This window comes from Triturus cristatus, chromosome 4_2 (assembly GCF_964204655.1).
Source record: "Triturus cristatus chromosome 4_2, aTriCri1.1, whole genome shotgun sequence".
Classification (NCBI taxonomy): Eukaryota; Metazoa; Chordata; class Amphibia; order Caudata; family Salamandridae; genus Triturus; species Triturus cristatus.
The window spans coordinates 302,964,222-302,984,523 of NC_140586.1; the positions used below are offsets into that span (position 1 = coordinate 302,964,222).

Consider the following 20,302-nt stretch of genomic DNA (forward strand, 5'->3'; position numbering starts at 1 on the left):
TAGGGGGAGTGCATCTTCGGTGTGTGGATTCGTTATTTACCACCAACTACAAGTTGATGGTAAATGACGAATACCTTTAAAAAAGCATTATTGTGCTATTTGAAAAGTGCAATGTGGCAGACATACATGCCCTTAGGGCATGTATGTGCGCCACATGTGCACACATGCTCGAATCAGGGGTGCAACAGGGTGTCAATGTGACACCCTGCCACCCATGATAATGCCTCCCCTATTACCGATTCGGTATTTACCGAATCGGTAATGGCAACTGGCTTCCCATTCATTCCTATGGGCCTCCAGGCCCATAGGTATGAATGGGAAGGGATGCATTATTACCGATTCGGTAAACACCGATTCTTAAATACCGATATTTACCGAATCGGTAATAATTTACCTACATTACATTTACCGATTCATAAATACCGAATCGGTAAAATTCGGTATTTAAGAATCGGTAAATGTAATTTACCTACATATGGCCCAATGCCTTTTATTTATGTGTTAGTTAGCAAAATGGACAAATAAAAGATATCGTCATGTACAATGGCAATAGCTTAAGCTCTCGCAAATGCAAGACCTATTGTATTGTAAATGCATGTGACAAAAATGCTGTAGAGAACTTCTGAATATAAATGTATCTACAATTTTGTCAAATTTTGGGATGGTTGCCCAGATGCCTTGTTCTTTCACAAAATAAGTAAAAAAATGTTTGAGGACTTCAAGAAAGAAATAAGAGTGACTAAAAAGGCGGTAGTTTGTGTTTTTAGAGAGGATGCTGAGGTCAATTGGAGGCAGTGGGGAGGATACAGAAGTAAGTCAATAGGAGGCAGCAGAGGCATATACCTTTAACGTAGAGTGTTTCCAGGTGAACAACCGCATGGGCTGCAAACAGGGATTTTCATGCATTCCATAGGTGAAATGTCACACTTTGATCTCATGCCCTCAATGTTTCTTCTCTTTCTTCTTGTACCCAGGGCACTTTCAGTCCTTTTTGAGGAGGCTACCAGGAGACCGCTTCCTGAACTCTACTGCTGTCTCCCAGTTCTGGGCCATGGATCCACACCTCACCCATCGTTATGAGCAACTGGTGACCAATTTGAGGCTTCTCCTCACCAAGGCTCAGAGGATCATCCGTCGGCTATTTACACTCTGCAAACACTGCCGCCGACAGCCCCATGTCAAACTACTAAGGGAGAGGTATGACCAATGTATATGACCATTCTCAACCTGCTTATATATTCGGAATGTGAGGCAGTGATGGAAGTCAAAGTGGTAGATAAGCCTTCAGTGAAGTAGTGACAAAAGTGTCTCATTGGCTACAGAATCTCCCCCACACAGTGCACTATGACAGTAGGGTGTCAGGAAATGCAAGTGATGCACCCTTCAAGGTCAAGGAATATCTCCCTGTGGATGTAGTGTAGCAAACCAGATGAGCAGACAAAGGCATACACCAGGAAAGAACAGATAATGCGTAAACTACAGGAACAGGATATAGAAGGCAAGCAACCTTAGCGTGAACAGACAGGGAACGGACCAATAATTTAGAAACACTCTGGGTGACCATCAATGTTCCCTCTAATTTTTTTCTTTTGTGTATAAAGGTTCCCTGTGCACAGCCGCCAAGGCTGTGTGCACCAAAGGCATGTAAAAACTCACTATGCAAGCGATTGCAGCACGTGAGCTACCAAAGTCAGTAGGTTCTACCATTTCAAATTAAATGTAAAAGGTTCATTTTGATTCACTCTTAGTTGCATGTAATAATCATATTTAAGTCAGACATATTATACACTAACATGATCATGCTAGTACCCCGTAACCTTTACTCCAGCATCACCTGCATTAAACAGGTTGAGAAATGACAGAAATAAATATACCATTAAGTAAATATACTTAGAAGTGTGGGAGAGCATCAACAGAGCTTTCAAGTTTTCACAAGTCAGGCATAAGTAGCTGATCCCGTCATGTTTGTTTATTGTCATTACATAACATGCATTTTTTCCGCCACAGTATATCAACAAGAATGCAAGCACTAGAATGCAAAGAGAAAAAACATATTGGATGAGCTAGCTATGCCTGTCATTGGACAGCAGGAGAGGAGCCAGCCATGCCCTGACGCTGGACAGCAACAGATATCTACCTTTGGTGCCTGAAGCCCAAACTTAACTCTGGGCCATGTGAGAAGTGCAGCTTTATGAACGCCAAGGCCATAAAGGAGTGGAAGGCGGTGCTCTTCATGGCATGAGCTTAAGATGGCCGCTCAGTGTGTCACTGCTTCAGGTCATTACTTGACTTCCGGGCATCAACATTATCCTCAGAGCGGATTTTTGATAGAGACGCAACTGGCTCTGGGCCCAAAGCCTTCTGCTTTCTACCTAGAGTTTCCCTCTCCTGGGACTTAAAATCCACAGTTTGTTGTCTTCACCCAGGCTATGCTGGCTCTTTTATCCTCCAGCTTCCTCTGGTGCATCTGAAAGCCCCAAGAGCCCCTGGGGCCTCTGGCTAGGACTAGGTTTCCACCGGATTCTCCATCCTTGGCTCTGATCAATTCGGCTCAGCCTCTTCCTGACGCTGCAGTTGCCCTACTGCCAGTATTTCAGCGATCACTGATCTGTTACAAAATGTGATAAATTTTCGAAATGCAAAGGCCATTTTGATATGATCCCGGTGCCGGGCCCAACTGTTGATGGAGAAAGAGTTCCTTGCAGGGCTTTACCTTGCGGTAAGCACATTGGCAGGTTTGAAGTGAGTTTTGGCTGTTACTCAGACCACATTAAGATGGTCAAAGTCATCAACCATGATGATAGTAATGAAGCGGGTAATCTTTTTGCCCTTACGAGCACAGATGGTGGGGGCACTCTGGCTCTTCAGAAAGCAAGTGGCCTAGTCACTTTCTCTGAGGTACATCTGGAGAGTTCATCACCATCTCCAAAGGAGGTGGTTGCCTCCTTCATGGATGTGCTACGCAAGATTGGTTAGGTTCTGGAATGGCTTTGCCTGTAGATGAAAGCAAAGCTAATCACACAGTGATTCTGCAACTGACCTCCTCTGCTATGGAGCCCTTGCTCCCTTTCAACTAGGCCTTCATAGATCACATTGAGTAAACAAGTTTCTGCTCAGATGGTGAATCATCAGGTCACCCAGCATCACAATCCTTCATCTCATTCTTCTCTGGCTCACTCCTGGAGCGTCTTGTGGTACAGGCTTCCACTTCCTCCTAGCAGAATCCTGACTCAGTCAGTCAAATTCCTTTATTCGATAAATCAATATCATAAAAGACACATATAAAATCATAACAAACACAGTTAAAAAACATTACAATATACAGAAATTCATGGGTTATTTGCCATTCATAATGTGGCCTTTTTCATGTTCAAATATAAATTAATTTAAAAAACTACAGATATAAAATTGTACGTCAACCGTTAAAAGTTTAAAAAATGATCTAATTTAAATCCTACAGTGGAAAAACAAGTTTTTTCCTAGTACGCATAGCAGCGACCAGAACGCTCGCAACGTGAAACATAATTCGTGGGGAGCTTAATTGTTGCAGGTATACAAGTGCTGGTCTGACCTGTCTAAAACCCAGCTCCCTCAAGATCGGAAGCAAAAACTTCCTTCTACAGTCCTTGTAAAAACTACAGAACATAAAAAAATGGAGAGTGTCCTGTCTTGAGCAATTATCGCATTTACAAGGATCTGCACGATCCATGGGAAACCAGTTTTGAAAGAAGCCCAAGGAAAAGTGCACCAGGTTAAACCTAAATCTGATTAGGAGATACCGATGGTATGGGGCATTCACAACAGTCAAGTATGGTTCAGGGCCCGGGCAACTGATCAGGGCATAATTCGCTCTGACTGTTGGTTTTACCATTTCTGACTCCTCACGCTCAATGGAAAATAAAGCCTCAAGGGCCTTTTTTGTCAAAGCGAGATCCTTTTTCGTGATAATTTCTGGTGAACAAAAAAGGGCCTCGCGTCCTATCTTTTGGAACCCAGATTTTATGTAGGCCAACCATGAGATCTTGTTAACGTTGTCCAGTTTTAGGCAATTTTTCAATATCACATGGTTTAGAGTAATTTCATTATTCAGCCAGATCTTGAGCCAATATAGGAGAGGGGCAATTCTAATTTGGTCGGTCACAAAACCGATCCCCACTTCCGTATGTGTAGAAAAAGTCGGGGTAGACTGTTGGACAGAAAGGATGTCTCTTAAGAACTTGTTTTCAATTAACTGAATTTTATTGTGGTTAGTATGACCCCATATCTGGCAACCATACGTGGCAACGGCTAAACATTTTGCTTCATATACCTTTAAAAGGGCTTCAACTGGTCTAGCCCCTAATCTTTTGGTAAAGCCTCTAACTCCTGAAACTGTCCTTGCGAATGCCACGCTCCGGCTATTAATTTGTGCATACCAGGTTCCCTTTTCATCAAAGACAACCCCCAAATAGGGGAATGTTGGGACCCTGTTAACCACATCCCCACTACAAAAGAAAGTTTTAACCCTGGATTTCTGCCTTCCCTTCCCAGCAATCAAAACCTGGGATTTTTTCGCATTTATTTTGAGATCCAAATTTTTCATAAAGTTTCCGAAGGCATCCAACAACTTTTGCAACCCTACCCCAGTGCGAGCCAGGAGAACTGCGTCATCCGCATACAGGAGAACCGGAACAACCTGATCTCCTATTCGCGGAATATCCACAGATACCTCTCCCAGTTGGGAATCAAGAGCATTTATATATAAGGTAAACAACAAGGGGGCCAGGATACATCCCTGTCTAACACCTCTGTCTGAACTAAAGTGTCTCGTGCATCGCCCATTTGAATTAACTCTAATTTTAGCCGATAGATCCGAGTGTAGATCAGCCAAAAAATGTACAAGGGAAGCTTGAATGCCCATATCCAATAGGATATTCCAGAGCTTAGATCTATTGACAAGATCGAACGCAGAGGAAAGATCCAAAAATCCCATATATAGAAACCCTTCCTTGGCCACTGTATATTTATTTATTAAAAGGTGCAAATTCAGGCACTGATCAATGGTGCTCCGTTTGGGTCTAAAACCATATTGGGCGTCAGACAGGATCCCGCTCCCCTCCAACCAGTCACTTAGCATGTTCAAGACCACTCTACCTAGTATTTTTACAGATGAATCTATCAGAGAGATTGGTCTGTAACAGGAGGGATCCTGTCTGTCACCTTTTTTAAAAACTGGAATAATGGTTGAGGTTGCCCATGTGGCTGGAAAACTATTATTTTGCCCAGTCCTGTTAAATACATTAGTTAAAATTTTTGACCAGGTGTGTGGGTCGGCTCTAAACAGGTCCGCCGGGACCCCATCAGGTCCAGGGGCCTTATTTCGCGACATTTCTTCTATGGCCCGTTCTACTTCGGAAACCTGTAGGTCCAGAGGGCAAGAAATGTTATGTGACATATTTGATGAAGCATAATTACCATCTACAGGGAGGCTGTATATCTTTTCGAAGTGGGTTATCCATGCCTCGTCTGAGATATTACAGTCTAATTCATGATTTTTATCATCATCAAGAAACAAGGGCTGGTTTATAGTTGTCCAGAATTTCCTACTATCTTACATAGTGTCAGAAGACAAAAGGTTTATCCAGGCTTCCTCCTTTAACTCCTGTTTTCTTTCGGCTAGGGCCTGTTTATATGCTAGCCTTTTAGAGACTACGAGTTCCCTATCTCTGGGGATAGTCTTCAAGCCATTCAAGAGGGCAGCATGAGACTGGGAACATTTTTTATTAAACCATCTTTTTCCCGACTGGAGTTTTTGATTTCCTTTAATCAGTAGACTATGGTTTATTTGTTTACAAATAGTGTTAAAAGCATTTATGACCTCTGGGCCTTGAGACTCAGGATCAAGGCCAATATTAAACTCGACTTCGGTTTGAGACCGAACTTCGGTCAAAAAGGTAGCTGGGACCACCTTTGTCCACCTGAGTTTCCTACCCTGGTCAGTTAAGGCAACCTCTTTCACCGGATTTTGTGCCGAATGCCTAAACGCTAAAAATCGACCTCCCGGAATTATTTCCAAAATCACCGGGTTGTGATCACTAAAAATAGAAACCTCAGAAAAATAGCGTACAACTTGGACTAACATTAAAGAACTCAGAAAAATATAATCAATGATTGTACCTTTGTCTTTCCCTTTAAAGGTTTGGGTCCTATTTTCGCCCTCCCCGCAGGCTGACTCGTAAAGATTCCATTCTGCGAGGAGATGTTCTAGTTTCTCCCCCTGTTTAGTATGTTCAAAATGTGGGGCGGCCGAAAACTGTGGATCCTCATGGTCATTACCTCGACACAGTTTATCGCAAAGATGAATATTTAGATCCCCCATCAGAAGGATCTCGAAGGAATTCGACCTTAAACTATAAGATAAAAGAAACTGATCTAAAAGGTCCAGGTTATTATCGGCATCCATTGAATTATATAGGTTAATAAATAATACTTTGTTTACATCAGAAGCCGAGAGTTCCACGATTAAACAGTTTTGGCATCCTGCATCAAGCTGCATGAGAGAGCCCTTTATCTCAAGGGAGAACAAGGTAATCAGTCCTCCCTTTGCTCTCCCTGCAGCACCTTGTTTAGCTGGGATGTGGAAGTGACAATAGCCATCCATGGAGAAACTATTTTGGGTATCCCAAGTCTCTTGTAGGGATATTATCCTCCTCTTAACAGTCCTATCCTGAACAATTTTATCAGTAGGATCAAGAACAACATTGTTTGAGGTCAGTCAATCCACGCCTTCTATATCATTCAGAGGTCCAAAACGATTGTACAGTGGGAGGTTAAAATCTGATCTAGGTGGTCTGGAATAACCCCTATAAGCCCTTTCCCATTGTACTGACCGTGTATTATGAATAATCGGATAGAAGTACCGTAAATCAAGGGTGAGGATTCCTGTGGAACTTTGGGTATTAGGGTGATAACATATATGCCTTACTACTATAGGTTCTCTAAAGTTTATAATGATACAATCACCCTCCACGTCCTTAGTCTTAGTACCCAGCCAACTCACCCTTCGCACAAACAAAATTTCAGCTTGCAGATTGGGTGGGAGAGACCTATTTCCATTAAGCCAATATATGACCTTATTTTTTAATTCTCTGAAGGATTCTGTCTTATCATGTGGGATCCTAGGGACACCCGCCAAGATGACCGTATAAGGGAGTGACTCTGGAGGTAAATTTATACATGGAAGTATGGGGGTCGAGCCAGTATTCAGCGGGACAGGGATAGTGCCGGTGATCTGATCTTTATTTAAATCTGCATTTTCTGCATTTACTGACTTGTTTTCACCTGCTCTATTTGGAATATTAGGGCGTTCTTTGTCAAGCTCTAAAGCAGAACTAGTTTCCATCGCCGTGGGTACAAGCAGTGTGCCGCGGATAGGATTTTTACTAAGCGGAATTGGCACACTAGTAATATCTAGTGTATCCTTATGTGATACCACATTCTTAACTGATGGTAAACACCCAGGGCCTGCTTGAAGCTCTAAGGCTCTTTCCAACGCAGCCGTGTTTGCGAGCAATAGATTTTCAAGATTCTCTACTTTGGCACTTAATTGTTTTACTCTCTCTAACATGGGAGCTAACAAGGATCTTAGTAATTGTTCAAGTGTGTCCATATTACTAGTAGAAGATGAGATCGCACATGGCTTACCAGATGTGGTTTTAGTAACTATAGAACTTGAAATATCTAGAAGTGAATTACAATCTGATTGAGTAATTACATTTGGTAATATCTGACTTTTTGCCACTTTGGCTCGTTTTCCATTATGCATCCCTCCTGCACGTTTCCTTTTACAGGATTTAGGCTGACTCGTATTCCCCTTTCCTTTGACCTTAACAGTTTCTAATGATATTTCAGGGTTAGGGGATAGAGGAATAGTGTTATGTGCTCCCAAACAAGGTCTATTATCCAGAATAGATATACTATCTGTGCTGTGGATACTGTTTGAGCTTATGTTAGTTATGTCCGATCCAAAAGCCTCAGTACTAGATGCCACATTATGATCCATATCAGTGGGCAAATGAACAGGAGACTGAGCCGTCCTTATGTTCCCCAGAGAGGATCTCTTAGCTGTTAAATCTAAAGACAGTCTCTTCTCCGTGAGAATGATTTCATGTTCCAAGACACGGGTAGCTCTGGAAATGAAGTCATCCAAGGTGCTTGAGATTGATCCCCCTGGGCAGTCTTGCGCAAGTTTACGGCCAGATCTTAAAGAAGTTGCCATAATTTAGACAACAAACAAAGGATCCAAGTACAGACAGAGACAGTACTTTTACCTGGAAGCGAGGGGGTAACAATAGTTTGTCCTGGTGCTTTTCACAGCATATGTATGTTTTCCTAGGGTAGCGTCCACAGTTCATGGGCAAACAACAAAGGGATATGGCCCAGCCCTGCCTCCTCCTGCCCCGGACGGCCACAGACGGTCCTGCCCTTGTCCCGGGCTTCTCCCGCCGCTACCCGCGCGCTACCCGCGACGCAGGGGGCAGGGTCCGTTATGTAGCGCCTCCGGGCGCGCTGACAGCGTGTTTCCTGTTCCGGTCCCAGGGGATCCTGGGAGATGTGGTTCCGGCGGGCGCTCCCCCCACACAGCGGTCGCGGCGGCAAGCGACGGCGGGAGGGAGACGCTGCGGGCACCAAGGAGTTGAATGCGCCAAGGCACTGAGGCACACTCAGGTAGGTTCCGGTAGATTGCCCAGGCTTTGACCAGGTCTCAAGTCCCGGAGTCGTCAGATCAGGGGATTAGCCCGGCCCAGCCTCATCCAGGACTCTTTCCTCTCTAATCTCCGAGAGGGAGTCTAAGATGATTGAGGCAAGGGGGAAGAAATTGTTCTTTTCTGGTGTGCCTTGCCCTTTCACTCCGAGAATGCTACTTGCCTTCTGGCCTGTTACTCTCATGATCTTTAGGAAATTGCACAAATGTTTTCCCTGACTCTCCTTGATCGTCTTTGAGACAATTTTGCAGAAGTGCTGCATGATTGTCAGAACACAGCCAAAGAGAACCTCTTCAACTCTGGGCTACATACTGTGAAATCAGTGGTAAGGTACATGGACTTCTTTATTGCCAAGATTCATGCCTAGATGTTCTCCACTGGCTGTTTGGTGATGCCCAGTTGATTCTTATGAACATTCCCTTCGATGATGCTCATGCTTTTGACAAGAAGGCCGACTTACCCTTGGAGCATTTTAAGCAGGCTTGTGCCACGGCCCCCTGATTTGGCCTGTCTTCCCCCGTTCTTCAGTTCCACAGAAAAAAAGTATAAGTTCAGGGATTACTGCTAAGGTATACTGTTTTGGCAGCTCTTCCCCTCACAACCTGTGTAGTAGAAGTCCAACCAGTTCTTTCTACAATACAAGGGATCTGGAGTTTCCATGGGTCACCGTGGACAGCCCCAACAGCCCTCCTCCTCTCGAACCGCTTTAGATCACCCTTGAGGAATCACCAGGCCTTTAGAGGGGAGGGTACCATTTCACTTTTATCCTTTGCTATCTATCGCTACAGACCATTGGTTCCTCCAGAGTGTCAAGCAGGGTACACCCTTCCAGGACATTTTTTCTCACATTATGCATTTCCCCTGTACCATCAAAGGACCATGCATTCACTCTCACCATCACAAAGTATTTTCTTTTCCTTTGGCACTGTCCAAACTTCGTAGAGGTAGGCGAGCCAGTGAAGGCTTGGCTCTGGCTAACCTTCAAGTCCTCTAGACCAAAACGATCTGAGCTATCATGTAACATGTGTATTTGTAAAGAGCACGTTCATCCAGAGGCATCTTGGCTCTGAATAACAGATGTTTAGTGTTACCCAACTCAATGGTACTCATTTTAGTGACTTCAGATGGATGAAAGGTGGAGTGGACCCGCCGGGATTTGAACCTGTGACCATGAGGTCCAACACAGGCACCTTCAGTGGATGCATTAGTCCACTGAGCCACCAGACCCAGCTTCTACCTTCCACTGACACACTAAGCTTATGCACCAAGAATTGAAGACATATTAACCCTTGATGTAAATCAGGAGAGAGAATAAGATACCCATCTAGCAGCTGAATTGCACAATATGAAATCAAAAAAACTGGGGTCAGTCTTGGCTTCCCTACTTGACCAAATTGTGTGATCTTAGGCAAATATTTTATTTACGCGTGTCTCTTTTTTCTTCTTTATTGCATATGGGAACATCTTGGATAATGTAATCTGCAGATGTGTGATGTACAAAACATATATTGTGTTTGATTTAATATATATGTAACTATAATGTTTCTCCATATTTAATAAGACTATAGGCCATCATTAGGTTGCACATGACAACTGACTCACCTCATGGTTCACTAACGGCATTGTTGTCTTGGCAGGCGGCAAGAATGTTTCTAAATTCATATTTAAAAACTGTCAATTTCATTACATGCTTTTTACCGTGGTGAAATATTCTAATGTACAATAGTGACTCACTTCCGAATATTAAAGAAATATGCTTTTTGGAGTTTTGATGAGGCCATCTCATATTTTTGCATGATATTTTTTGGACAAGTTATACGGCACACATTATCAGGATTCGGCCCACGCACAGGTCCTTAGAGTCAAGCCAGACCCTTCCCTCGGACTGCCCTGCTAACTTGTTGACCCTCCTTTCTAATACTTCACTGTCAATATTTTAAAAGCTGTGTGTCTCCTTTGTTCCAAAGGGCACAAATGAAACCTTCACTCTGTGCTCTACAGAGAGGCCAATGATTGCATGGGCATGCATTCTGAGCACCTTTATGGCCCAGTGAGAGGCACTAGGAGAAACTCAGTGCTTTCAGATGCAATTTCAAAGCGCTCAATCTTGCCACAACAAAAACCCCATCCAAACCCTAAACTTACCCAACCACTTGGAGGCAACGCACCTTGCATAATGCGCTGTATAAGATTAATAAACTGCATGAAAAAAGAAATTACTGGAACACACCTGGGAAAATAAAATACTCCTAGGAAGCAGGATTGGTATACCATACAACATGAAGTCTAAAAGTGAAATGTAGCAGGGATTGCATTGCTGACCTGTATTACTTTTCGAAAAATTGATTTTATTTGCAACATTAAGGGCATGAATATAGTAGTTGGTATGAACCCATTACTGTTTTGAATTGACGCACCCCACATAAACCTCTAGCCTAGTGGTTAATAAGTGCCAGGCCTCATGTCTGGTGGCCACTGCAGCTTGCACCAGACATTGGCCCTTTCATGCTGCCAATGATAGTACCAAGACAGCTACTAACCATCACACTCCCACAAATATGACAATTCAGACTATTTCAGGCCTCCAAAGCTATGGGCAAGGCTTTGGTGGCAGGTAATAGGCATTTTTAATGTATATTGAAATAATAATTAACTGTTATTGTTGCCATCTCCAAATTAACCAGACAGTGCTACCTTGTGGCAGACTGTCACAGGCACCAGTGTTGACAATTAGGTGTTTGTGCCGAGCACAGGAAACCTCAGGCTCAAATTAAGCACCACCTTAACCTCATCTATTACACCACTGTGGGCTGTTTGAAACCTGCGAGGCCAGTGTCATGCAAAATGCACTTTGATGCCATTCAAAGGGACTGCTAAATGTCCTATTAACTTTAGCAGACACCACACAGAACTGCTTACCCGCCTTCCTCCCTACAGCCGGGCCTGAACACAAGGCCCATTGCACAGTGTCTAATTACAGCCTCTCATATCTAAATTATTTACATAAAAAAAAAACAGCAGCCTTCCCAAATTGGCAGTGTGCGCAAAATCTGCTTGTTTCTGCACAAAAGGCCCCCATGTGCCCCCAAACATTTCTATGAACTCTAACAGAGCGTGTGGGCATCAAGAGAAACTTCCAGGTCACTCATTTTAAATGAGCAGAGCACTTGATGAAGTCTCTCTTTCTGCATGTTCGCCGTGCGCGCTCCTAAAGTGAACATGCGCGCTATAAAATGGAAAGGTGCGTGCAGGCGTGGACCTGAAAGGGAACTCAAAACTCCCCACAGCAACAGGGAATGTTAATGCCTCTGCGCAGATTACTCTTACAGTTAGTTACCCTGCAAGCCTCTTAGGAAGGAGGAAGCAGAAGTGATTCTGTCTCTTGACCCGAGGGCATAAACCAGGATTGTACTTACACACACAAAACAAGCCCTTATGGGTCCAGCTGGTGACACAGTGGCAATTCCCAAGAAACGTAGAAATGGCACAATCTCACAGATAAGGCACTTAAGACTACATAAAACACAAGACAAAGGATGGGGCAGTAATTGCCTCCAGGAAACCAGGAGCCAGCTCATGTGCAAAGTAAAACACGTATCCACAAGTGAGGTCCATAAAGTACACTTACCAGACACAAGAGCCCAAGAGGAAAACACAGAGCAAGCACTAGAATGGAACCTAAGAGCTGAGCCAAATAGCCAGGAGCCAGGTATTCATGGAAAAACTGGAGAACAGGCAAGGCAGCGCAAGGATCCTAAGAACTATAACAAGCAAGAGGATGGAACTTTGTAGGAAAGTAGAACCTGCTTCTTATGGTTACCCCCACTTTTTGCTTGATGTTACACTGTTTTTGACTAGTCTGACTGTGATCCTGTTAATCAGGACCCCTGCTTTCTCCCTAAAATGAATTGACATGTACTTAGGTACGCTCAAGATTGGATACTAGGGTACCCTTACAAGTCCCTAGAATATGGTATACATGTACCCAGGGCATAGGTACCCCAGAGGCCTCCCATGGGTTGAAGCATGTAGTATCCCACCCATGAGAGGCCATGCAAAATGGAACTACAGGCCTTCCATTGCAGCCTGTGTAAGATGGTGCATGCACCACTTACATTAGATATAGATTTACTATTTCTATAGGTCACTACACTTAAAACCTATAAGTCACCCCTATAACAGGCCTTGACAATCCTGAAGGCAGGGTGCTGGGTTTTATGTGAGAGGGTGCCCCTGCATGAGCAGATCCCCCTCTGCAGCCTTCGGAGACCATTCTACCGGGTTGTCGGTGACACAGCCAGACATATAGGCAGAGGTGCATTATAACCTCATGGTAAATGCTATCTCAAACGGCTGAAACAAAATGTTGTGTTTGGTAGCAAACACCTTGGAATCATACCTCCACACTGGTAACCGGTGTGGGAGGTATGATTCCACCCCTCAGAAGCAAGCTTCGTGGGTCCTTGGTCTTCCCGGTACCAGCCTTCTTGACCTAGACAGCACAAAATGGATGCTGCGGACCAGAGACACATTTCTGCCCTCCTGCTGCTGAGCCAAGCTCGAGCAGAGGAAGGCAGCACAATAGGCATCCTGTCACAGGGAGGTGTGACCACCTCCCAGACAGAATTTAGTGTATTGGAGCTAGGTGGGTGCACTTCCAAAGTGCCTGAAAGTCTGAACGAGGGGCACATTTGGTGTCCCTGTGCATAGTCCTGTTCAATCCAGTTTTGGGAGCCGTTGGCTCCTGCTCTGGCTCGAGACTGGACAAAGGACATGGGTGTAACCACCCCCCTGTCCTGACCCTCCCCTGGGATGGTCATCTGAAGCTGTCCAACCCTCTCCTGTGGGTACAAAAGGGCTTACCTGGCTGTAGGACCCTAGATTTGACGTAGACAAGATCTGAACAAGAAACCACTGACCTTCGACCGTCTGGACACCCTGGACTTCGCTCAACTTCGACTGGGCCCGACTTCATCTCCATCTCCGTCCAAAGCTTTGTCTGTGCCCGTGCACCATACAGGCTCCATGAAAGAGCTGTGGACCATCAAGGACAACTGAAGTATCTCCCTTGGAGTGAAGGAGTCACTCCCCTGCGTTTGCTGGCACTGTAACGCGACTGGTATGCTGATCCTGAGCTCCTGCAGACTCCAAAGGCTCTAGCAACACAGGAGGTGGGTTCCTATGTTCCATGAAGTTGAACTGCCCTCTCACCAAGTTTGAGGCCAGTATTCCTTGTGGGGACTGCATAACTCGAACCCCTGTGCATCGCGTACTTTTGCTTATGCTTGTTGGTGTTCCCCAACTTTGTGCATTGGGCTGTTGATAGCCCTCACCTCTGCGCACATTTCCTACAAAGGACTTTGGCCTCCTCACACTCTGTGGCCTTCAAGCTGTTGCTTTGTGAAACTGCTAGAGGTCCCCTTGCGACTCCTGTGCCTTCGGCCTGTGGGTCCATTTGAGGGACAACACTGCTTTTCTTGTGCTCAACTAGTTGCTCCAGGCCTGCCCTGACTCCCCTTGCTGTGGTGAGTCCTCTGGTCCTTTCTTTGATCTTCACCATAGGTTGCCGCTGCCAAGGCTTGTTGGTGCTCCCGCCAGACACCGACCCATCAGCACTCGACATCCTTTGTGGGACAGCACGTATCTGGCTCCTGGTTGTCCTCTACGTCTCCGGGTCCCTGCAGCTGCAGAGTCAAGGTCTCCTTCTTCGCATCTGAAGCACCAGACATTGGTGGGCATTTGTCTCCCGAGCCCCTGGTGACACCTGAGTGACCCAGACTCTGTCCCCTCTGCTTTCAGGTTCCTTGGATCAAGAATCCATCTGCGGATTCCACAGGACACTTTTCTTCTTTCCAGCAGTGGCATTTCTTTGAAGACTCCCACTGAGAACGACGGTGGTTTTCGACACCACTTTAGACCTATGCACCTGGCTTCCCTGGAATAGGTAACTCTGGTACTTCGGTATCCATGGGTGGGATGGCTCTCCAACCTTCTATGTTTCAAAGGGTTTCCTCATAATCCACTGGGAAGGGTCCTTTAACTTAAAAACTGCAACGGCGACTCTCCCATCGAATTGCACGTAGCACACGGTCGTGTTCTCACACTGCACCCGTCCTCCGTGGGGTCCCTACCTACTCACCTTGGGTGGTTCCTTGGGGTCCCATCTATTCTACATCCTCTAGACATTGTCTTGACTCGAGTCGTGGTTCTTATACCACTATTTTAGTATATGGTTTGGTCTCCCCATGGGGTCCACTATGTATTAGTACTACTTACGATTGTTTCTGTGCTAAAGTATTGTGTGCTTTGTGTTTATCTGCGTGTAGCAGATACTGTGAGGTATTTAAGGTGTTGTAATAATAAATATATATTCTTATAACTACTGTGTGGTTCTCCTTTCATTTAATCAATACAGTAAGGCTGCATTCTGGTAAAACAAGCTGCTTAACATTCCTTCAAGACTAAGCCTGAAGGCTGCTCTCCACAGCTACCACTTGGATAGCTTTCATAAGGCTATCTTTGACCTCTTAAATCACCATAAGGGTTGTTTGGACTGGTGCAAGGTGCCCATTTTAATTAGTGGACATCATATACCAGGCCAACCTCTCACAAACTTCAAGGGAACTAGGGACTGCAGTAGAATCACTGAGAAAGGGAACATAAACTAGGGGCAAAAATTGAGGAGGCTGGGGAGAAAATATATGAGCTAAGGTAGAGGCAAAATGAATAACTAAAGGGAAAATAATAGCAGGAACAGAAGGAACAAACTATTAGAAAGGGAGCAGCTTAGGGGCTGCAATAGAAGGTAGGAAAAAGGCAGAGAGTAAGCAAAAGCAAAGCAGGGCTGGGATAACCTGTACCGGGCCGCAAAGGAACAGAACACAGGCTTTGGCTGAAGCAAGGCAGGAACTGGACTGGAAAACAAACAACAGGAGGTCCGGTACACAGAGGAACAAACTTCAATGCACCAACAAGGAGCTTCAGCAAATGGCACTTTGTAAGCAGGTCCAGGCTGCAGCAAGCCCAGTGCAAAGTTATATGACTGGATTGCACAAGGCTGTTCATAGGTGTGTGCAATTTCAATCTCTCACATCCTGGAAGAGAAAATCCAGTGCTGAGGAACAGCAGGACTACTCCCATAGAAAGCTATGGGCAGCAGATTCCAGGTTGGGGGGGGGGGGTGAATTTGACAACCGACCACAAGAGAAAATTAATTAAATAATTAATTTCCCCTCGACTCCGTCCGTAGAAATCCCCCCTCCCCACCTGGCCCCACTGCTCTTACCTGCACGGGCCACGTATGATCAAAAGTATGCTGTTTGTAAGAATCTTGGTAATATGCCCACAGAACCTAGACGTAGAGTAGAGGAGTCACAGAATGGAGTCCTAAAATGGCTCTTCTTTCAACAAGCTTTGGAAAAGCCAATAGGTGGACTTGTAGAAGATTTATTTTATGAGTTCTGCAACCTTAGTTTGTTGTGTAAAATCCTGTAATAAAAATGACAAAATGGTGGTTATATTTTTGTGAGCGTTTGCCTTTATGTATTTGTCCTTGCTGTAAAGCATTCGTATGTGCTACTGGGAAAAAGCACAGGTTAGCAAAAAAAACAATTAAAAGTCAGCTGCCTTTTTATATATTAATGTATGGCAGCAGGGGAGACTCCATAGCCCCACAACAAAACCCTCTCTCTGGCTGGGCTGAGATACTTCTCTGCTCTTTACAAGTATCCAGCAGGAGTGTTGGAGGGTGGAAACCACATTACCATTAAAAACAACACACTGTACCATTAGAGACCCACTGTATCAGTAGCAACAACACAATGTACCATAAGAAACAACACACTGTACCATTAGAGACCCACTGTACCATTAGAAACAACACTCTGTACTATAAGAAACAACACACTGCATCATTAGAAACACGCTGTAAAATTAGAAACAACATACTGTATCATTAGAAACAACACACTGTGCCATTAGAAACACACTGTACCATTAGAAACAACACACGGCATCATTAGAAAAACACTGTAAAATTAGAAACAATGTACTGTATCATTAGAAACACACTGTAAAATTAGAAACAACGTACTGTATCATTAGAAACAACGCACTTTACCATTAGAAACACACTGTACAATTAGAAACAACACACGGTATCATTAGAAACACACTGTAAGATTAGACACAACGTACTGTATTATTAGAAACAACACATTGTGCCATTGGAGACCCACTGTACCATTAGAAACAACACACTGTACCATTAGAAACACACTGTACAATTAGAAACAACACACGGTATCATTAGAAACACACTGTAAGATTAGAAACAACGTACTGTATTATTAGAAACAACACACTGTGCCATTGGAGACCCACTCTACCATTAGAAACAACACACTGTACCATTAGAGACCCATTGTACCATTAGAAACAACACACTGTAGTATAAGAAACAACACACTGCATCATTAGAAACACACTGTAAAATTAGAAACAACGTACTGTCATTAGAAACAACACACTGTACCATTAGAAACACACTGTACCATTAGAAACAACACACGGCATCATTAGAAACACACTGTAAAATTAGAAACAATGTACTGTATCATTAGAAACACACTGTACCATTAGAAACTACACACTATACCACTAGAAACAACACACTGTGCCATTAGAAAACACACTGTACCATTAGAAACAACACACTGTATCATTAGAAACACACTGTACCATTTGAAACAACACACTATACCATTAGAACCAACGCACTGTACCATTAGAAACACACTGTGCCATTTGAGGCAACACACTATACAATTAGAACCAACACACTGTACCGTTAGAAACACACTGTACCATTAGAAACAACATACTGTACCATTAGAAACACACTGTACCATTAGAAACAACACATTGTACCATTAGAAACAACACACTGTACTATTAGAAACAACACATGGTACCATTAGAAACACACTCCACCTGTAGAAACAACACACTGTACCATTAGAAACACACTGTACCATTAGAAACATACTGTACCATTAGAAACAAGACACTGTACTATTACAAACAACATACTGTACCATTAGAGTCACACTGTACCATTAGTAACATACTGTACCTAAGAAACACACTGAACCATTAGAAACACACTGCACCATTAGAAACAATACACTGTACCATTAGAAACAACACACTGTACAATTAGAAACAACACCCTGTACCACTAGAAATACACTGTACCATTAGAAACAACACTCTGTACCATTAGAAACAACACACTGTACTATTACAAACAACACACTGTACCATTAAGAAACACACTCTACCATTAGAAACAACACATTATGCCATTGGAAACACACTGTACCATTAGAAACAACACACTGTACCAATAGAAACCCACTGTACCATTAGAAATAACACACTGTACCATTAGAAACACACTGTACCATTACAAAAAAGCACACTGTACCATTAGAAATAATTAACCTGGTCCATCAACCATACATAGCAACAACATTCCCGAGATAACCCCCAGATGCATTTAATAATTGCACAAACCTCAAGGAGACACTGGTACAAGTGCGGCACTATTTAATACATGAGGCGGCATGGAGGACAGCATCAAACATAAACCCCTACTCAAATTCTCAAGCCATGAGCTACTTCTCACAAGGCGGAGGAGGTAACTTGGTGGACCCTGCACTGCACAGTAAACAAGCATCAGCTAATCCAAAAGGTCTGGGTTTAAAGTGCAATCACATGGAAGCATGTTTTATGCATGCAGTGTTTGCATACTTTACCATATTAAAGCCAGGCTCAATGGAAGTATTTGTGTGCTCAAGGCCAATATTTATAACTCACTTTAGTGCTGAAATGTGTTTATTTGGTGGCACGAACCACAGAAAGTAAAGTCATGAAAAAGAACGAACACTTTTCAAAACCCACAATAATTCATAATTCCATCAAGCAGCAAGGGCCCTGTCTTGATGGACTTTTCTGTCACAGCGAGGAGCCGAGCGCCTGTTCTATGCGCCTGCAGGGGGTAAAGTCAATTGATTTAACCCAGTACTTCTCTCAGCTACTGGTTTATTTTCAGAGAGTGCAGCTCGGAAAACAGTTGGCAAGGTTTGCCTCTTTTTGTTTCTGATCCGTGCTGTTTGAAAATGAAGCACTAACTCTGAGAAATATGGGGTTACATTTATTCACTTTACCCCCTGCAAGTGCATCAAACAGATGTTCGGCTCTGCGCTGCGCCCGAAAATCACATCATAAATACGGCCCCGGATGTGTAAACATAAGGTCAGTACCAGGAATAGTACATTCTGTTGGTGAAGAGAAGTAATGCTTTTTTTCTAGCAGATCTGTCACCCATGCGGACTTAAAAATATTGTTATTGTTAGGTCTCGCCTGACCCAGCGCATGCACTGGTCTGGCGAGACATTTTGTGAGGGCTCCAAAAAGTGCTACCAGGCCTGCCTAGAGCCACGGTGCATGCGCGCGGGCGCGCACGTCGCACTTTACCGCGATTACTTTCAGTTTCATGGCCGCTTTGATGTTTGATCGTGATCACTTTAGCGGCCACACGGCTGCTTTGATGAGGCTTCAATAAATTGCAGCAGTTAAAACAAGCATTGGCATAGCCAATAGGTCTCGCTTTTGGGACCTTATAAGTGTTTAGTTATGCAACTGTTGCATGGCTAAACACTTATAAGGTCCCAAAGGCGAGACCTATTGGCTATGCCAATGCTTGTTTTTAAGCTAGGGAACATCTAGGGGAGAGGAGTTGGCGTAACGGCTAGGGCGCTCGACCTCGGAACTGGGTTGGAGTCTCGGTAATGACACTGCACATCCTGTGATTCTGGGCAAATCATTTAAATGTGTGTCCTCATGTAACGTAACTGGTGCTATGTAAAGCGCTCTGATACCTGATTGGATTCGGGTCAAGTTCGCGCTATATAAAACTCTGCAAAAATGTAAAATATATCACAACTATACGGGAAAGATATTTCCACTGTAACGCCCCATAGGGAATTATTTTTGGACGGAATTGATACTTGGTTGAGTTCCAACGCCTTATCATGATGGGCTGGACTGGCTCCGCACAGAGGTGAGCGCATGTTCCCATGTGCATGTGTAAAGTGAATTAATTTAACCTCACATCTCTTTGTTTAGTTTAGAGCATTGTTGTAGGGCTCTCAGAGAGAGGCACGCCCTGCTCACTGTTTCTGAGCTGAAATGTCTGAAAATCAGTGCCTAATTCAGAAATATCGTCTTAAATGAATCCTCTGCAGGCACAGAAAACAGGCGCTGGGTTCTACCAAATACAGCCCCTGATTTACGTCATTGTGAAAGTTGTTTTCGTTTCCCCCGTCTCTGCCTCCTTTGTATTCTAACCAGGAATGGAAATAACTTTTCATCTGCAGTGTTTGGTTGTTATGAAACCTCTTGGTGTTTTTGGTTTGCTTTCGTGATTGTAAATGGGAATTGCAGCCTGTGAGAAACATGTCGCTCACATTTAGTTTCCTAAAGTTGTCAAATAT

At 43.9% G+C, this 20,302-nt stretch overlaps 1 protein-coding gene across 1 annotated transcript in view; it reads left to right on the top strand.

Moving 5' to 3' along the window:
* BRINP2 (BMP/retinoic acid inducible neural specific 2) overlaps window positions 1-20,302 on the top strand; it is a 253,335-nt gene that overhangs the window by 222,216 nt on the left and 10,817 nt on the right. The window contains exon 7 of the mRNA XM_085601606.1: window positions 975-1,197. Coding sequence (XP_085457732.1) covers window positions 975-1,197 — 223 coding nt within the window. The remainder of the gene's footprint in view (window positions 1-974; window positions 1,198-20,302) is intronic.